General features: G+C 45.2%; 1 protein-coding gene across 1 annotated transcript in view; it reads right to left on the bottom strand.

Annotated features, from left to right (window-relative positions):
- LOC123772432 (heparan sulfate 2-O-sulfotransferase pipe) overlaps window positions 1-4,193 on the bottom strand; it is a 30,755-nt gene extending 26,562 nt beyond the window's left edge. The window contains exon 1 of the mRNA XM_045765569.2: window positions 3,915-4,193. Coding sequence (XP_045621525.2) covers window positions 3,915-3,952 — 38 coding nt within the window. The 5' untranslated portion in view covers window positions 3,953-4,193. The remainder of the gene's footprint in view (window positions 1-3,914) is intronic.
- Window positions 4,194-5,160: the final 967 nt, after the last annotated feature.

Raw genomic sequence — 5,160 nt, 5'->3', positions numbered from 1 at the left:
CTCCTCCTCTTCGTTCATAATGATTGGGATTACCAACTGCAACCATGTTGTACCAGCATACAGTTTCACTGATTTGTGCTTCTATCCTCCTTTCCTCAGTAACCTTGTCACGGTGATATTGCCTGATGATACCTCTAATTTGTAAAAGAGTCTTGGATATGAAATATTCAATATGGTCTCCTTTAGCGCCTTCAGCAGCCAGCACAGCACTTCTTCATTTATACAGATTCCAACATGGGAGAGGATCCACAGAAATTTGACGATTCTTCCCTGATTGGTTAGCACTCTCACAGCTCTCTTGATCTCGGTGACTATCGGAGGATTTTCCGCCCGATTTTTTCTAAGGCTTTGTAGCGCTGCTTTGGAATCAGTGCAGATCACTGCATCGTTAGTGCTTCGTTGAAGGAATCTTAACGTCATAACAATGGTAGACGGTAGAGCGACGGTCTCGCTTCCTGCAGGTCAGCGTACAATCCTCGACCATCAAAGTGATTGGGCACCATTCCACACTGATGGAAGCAGACTGATCTGTGATGCCATTTTTTGCTTCTCCTGTCCCCCCTGAAAGTAGCACAGAACTCAGTTTTTTCTTGGCAATATCATTGTAATGGGGATCTCTGGCTATCCTAATTGCAACCTTAGCATTCAGCTCCTTAATTCGGCTTTTAACACTGGGGAGGGACAACTCTCGTAGATTAGATGTTTTGGCAGTGCTTGGGACTCCAAGAATGATTGTCATGCCTTCATTTTGTATGCTTTCAAGATTTTCATATCGCTTTGAGAATAAGTGCGCAAAACTGGCGCGGCATAGTCTATGACGGAGCGCACATAGGCTGTGTACATCATTTTAAGCACAGCAATAGAGGCCGCATGACCATTCCAGGTCATTGCTTTCAGTGCCCTGAGTCGACTTTTGCATGTTCCTATGAGTTGGTTGCGCTCCTCTTTCTTTCCCTTGTTAGAGCCGACAGTGACGCCAAGGTGCCGATAGTGGTCAACCCACTCAAGTGTTTCACCATTAATTTGTAGTTCTTCATTTTCTCCCCGCTTGTGATGAGAGTATGCTTTTGTCTTGTTTGTGAAGAGAGTGAAACCAAGTGCAACACATTTCCTTTCAAGGAGTTCGATGAACTGTTTAATTTTTGCCAAGGTGGGAGCTTGTATTAGGAGTCCAGGAGGCGTTTAAGATCAGGAAGGGAAAGCTGGACATTTGGGGGGAGATAAATGGATCAGACAGTATACCAATTACTCACAATAACACGTGCTGCAGAACAATGGGATAGGCAATGGGAACAGTAGGGGGACGAAAGGAATATCAGTATGAATCAAGAGAGCAGTAGAGTTATGGAGTTATAGAGGGGGGGGGGAGGCGAAGAAAGGAATAACCAGGAAAGTGACCAGGACGAGCACCAAGCATCGGTTCCTGGAGACAAACAAAATGGTGAAAACTGTGTATTCAGAAGTTGGAGTTTATGGAAGTTGGCATAAAATCCACGAACATTCCATTGAAGAATAGACATTATCAAAAAGAGAAAGGGCAGCAACAGAGAACAATGAAGAAACAAAAATGTAAAGAAGAACACAGAATATTAAATAAGCTCAAGATCAGAATCAGGGTCAGCAAAATCAGAGTTAAGGGTCATGGGTAAACTTAGTAAGGATAGAGGGAAGGGGACGGGAGGACAGACCAGAGGCAGACGGAAGGGGTCCAGAGGAGGGGGAAGACAACTGAGAGGGGCTGTCAAGGACAGCAGGAGAAGGTTGGGGGTAGAAGCTGAGGAGCGCACCTCAGCAAGGGCAGCAACCGCGATGGAATCTGGGGCGAAAGAAACCTCCATATCAGGGACAGGGGGCGCGACCACCGAAATGGGAGGGGACGAAGCGATAGAGGCAGAGTTAGAGGGCGAGGAAGAAAGCGATGTCTTCTTACCTGTAGGGGAGGAGGAAGGAGAGGAGCCAGGCTTACGTTTCTGACTCAGAGAGACAGGTGTTCCAGTAACAACGTACACGGCGACTGACTCAAGGGTCTCAGCAGAAGAAGAAGAACGGGAGTGAACAACATGAAGATTGCTGGAAGGATGATGGACATCAGCCTGGACAGACACGGGGCATGGAGGGCCAAGAGATAGTGGAGAGGGACGGGAAGAAGGAAAACAAGACACAGGAGACATGGCGGACAGGGTAGGAAAGGGGGGGAACTCCAGAAGGGGAATCAGGAGGGAGACCTCCCGGGACAGGACGTAAAGGAACAGGGGAGGAGGTGGTGGGCGTGTTCGGGTCCAAGGCCTGGAAACGGTTATGGGACTGAGAAAGGTGGGAAGGACGAGGAGAGGTAGAACGCAACACACGAGCATAAGATACGCCAGTGAAAGGGCTGGCGTCTTGCCTCAGCAAAAGTCAGACGATCCCGGTGTTTCAAGTTGAGGACGACTTCCTCAAGCTTATAGTGGATACACGAGCGGGAGAAGGTAGGGTGGGCCTCACTGCAATTGAGGCAGCGAACCCGGGGAGATGAACAATCTGTCAGAGTGGCATAAGGCTGCAAAAGGACAGAGGACTGACCCATGCAGCATCACACTCCAGCAGCCGCCTACCAAACACCGTTGGTGGTGTTTTAGATTCCGCTACTCGGAACAAAAAGTTTCAAGTAGCACGGGCTATGGCGAGCCCGTAGTGGACTTATTTGCTGTCGATATTACCTACATTTATTCTGACCCCAACCCTCACACACTAAATAATATGGTCAACAATGAATTAAAAAAAAAGTCACTCATGGATGTCAACCAACAAACTTACACTAAACATAGAAAAGATCTACTACATTTTATTTGAAAGTAAATCAAATCAGATTCAACTTCAGATAGACAATGTTAACATTACCAATAAATAACGCGAGGAAGTTCCTGGGCCTATACATAGACAAGAGACTCAACTTCACCACCCACATACAACACATCGCAAAAAAATCTCAAAACCGATCGGTATACTTTCTAAATTCAGATATTATGTTCCCCACTCTGCTCTCCTCTCATTATACTAAGCACTAATCTATCCCAGTCTTACATACGGTATTTGTGCATGGAGTTCAATCACTGCAAATTACCTCAAGCCTATCATCGCTTAGCAAAAATTTGCTATTAGAACTCAAACTCTGTCTTCAGACAACACACAGCCCCTCTGATCAAGTCCCTTAACATGCTAAACATTCACTCACTCCACACATTCTTATGTGCTATCTACATGTACATAACCTTGTTCCTAAATGCTAATCTTGATCTGAAACTTTTCCTTGATAGATGTAATAGAACCCATGAGCACCACACCAGAAATAAATCTCTCTTTGATATCCCCAGAGTCAGACTAAATCTGTGCAAACACTCCATGCAAATAAAAGGGCCCAGTCTTTGGATCTCACTCCCTGATGAATTACAAAATTGTCCAACCCATGTCCTGCTCAAAAGTAAAAACCAAAAAGTACCTAATTTCATCTTCATAGTTTCCTACTTTGTGCTTCAAACTTACACTGTATCTTTATACTACCCACTTCACCAATATTAGTACTCAAGACTAAGTACTTAATGTTTAACAGTGTATATAATCACCTCTTGTAAATTTATATTGGCGATATAAAACTTTGCTACAATGTACTTTTTCATTTTACATGATATGTTAGATTAAGGACGGGCCCGAAACATGCGTGTTGGGGTCCTTGCAAGACCGTAAAAATATCACTATTGTAATCTCACCAACACATTGTACCTTCTTGTAAATAACATATTATTAATGTGATATATGCTGCTTGCATAGGCCTACTGCTATGAACAGTCGACAGCTACTAATTACCAGCTTCGGTACATGTGACGGCGTACTCTAAGCTACCTCAATATACAACAAAATGCAGTGTAACAACTCACAAGCCGATGAGTATTTTATATTTCGGATGAGCGATCATTCTAACCGACAGGACACCTCATCCGGACTTCAAGCAGCTGCCCAAACCACCCAACTTTCACAACACGTGTAAGTTGTGCACATATTGCCTGCCGATTATGTCTATATGTCACACTTGGCTACAGTGAGGGATCTTATGTGTCATAAGAGATTAAGAGGCTATGAACACTGAGAAGGTTGGGTGGGCGAGGGAACGTGGGGAGAGGTGGAGAGAGGCGGCCCAGCACACCCTCACGCCACGACGCCACGACCAGTACTGACACCAACACTTCTTGTCCAAGACCAAGTCACCGGGTCTAAGTTTTTTTTTTTAATTATTATTTTCTACCACAGACGTGGCCACACATTTACAATGCTAACCAGCATATATACATTTTCTTCTGTCCTCCATGGACAGGGTTAGAGATGTGTTAAACATATAGTTCAAGGGTTTATTGAACACTCAACCACAGAAGGTGATTCGGTGCTTTTAAAATGCTAAGCTAACCTACATACGTAAATACATAGATACACGGGCCTGAGTATAGCCAGTAGGTGGTTGATGTTTGGAGTGAATGTGATCTTTCAGGTGAATACTTCAAGATGTTACACCACTATTGTGCTTGCGGGGGTTGAGCTCTGGCTCTTTGGTCCCGCCTCTCAACGGGTGTACAGGTTCCCGAGGTGAACTCAAATGTCTCTGGGTGTCTGTGTAAACTATTTACGCTTGAAACTGTGACCAACACTGAAGTAGAGGCAGTCATATATGCCAGTGTTGGGCACTCACCTAATAGTGCTTGCAGGGAAGGAGGCGATGAGCTCTTAATGAACGGACTAATTACCATCTTGGATTGCCAGAGGACAGTAATTAATGTACCGAGAGCCCAGTCAAATGAATAGACTTGAGTGAGAGCACAATGTAGGCTCTATAATAGATGTAACTGGTAGACTGTGTCATCATTGGTCAAGAAGGTTGGGATAAAAACTGCTGGGGGAATATCAGCTGGGGTGAAGCGCTCTCAGGGCAGGTCAGGAGAGAGACGTCACTGTTCGTAAACAATTGCCACAGGCTGGAAACGTTTCGTCTTAATAACTGTTGTGGGGGTCAGGACGCCTGTAGTTAGACTTATGGAGGTGACCCTCCCCCCCTCCTCTAGCGGTGCCCAACTCTCGGGGACGCGGTCCATAGAATTACCCAAATCAGCCCAAATCGGCCCAAAACTACACAAA

Source organism: Procambarus clarkii, chromosome 17 (assembly GCF_040958095.1).
Source record: "Procambarus clarkii isolate CNS0578487 chromosome 17, FALCON_Pclarkii_2.0, whole genome shotgun sequence".
Lineage (NCBI taxonomy): Eukaryota > Metazoa > Arthropoda > Malacostraca > Decapoda > Cambaridae > Procambarus > Procambarus clarkii.
This window is presented reverse-complemented; position numbering and strand designations above follow the sequence as displayed.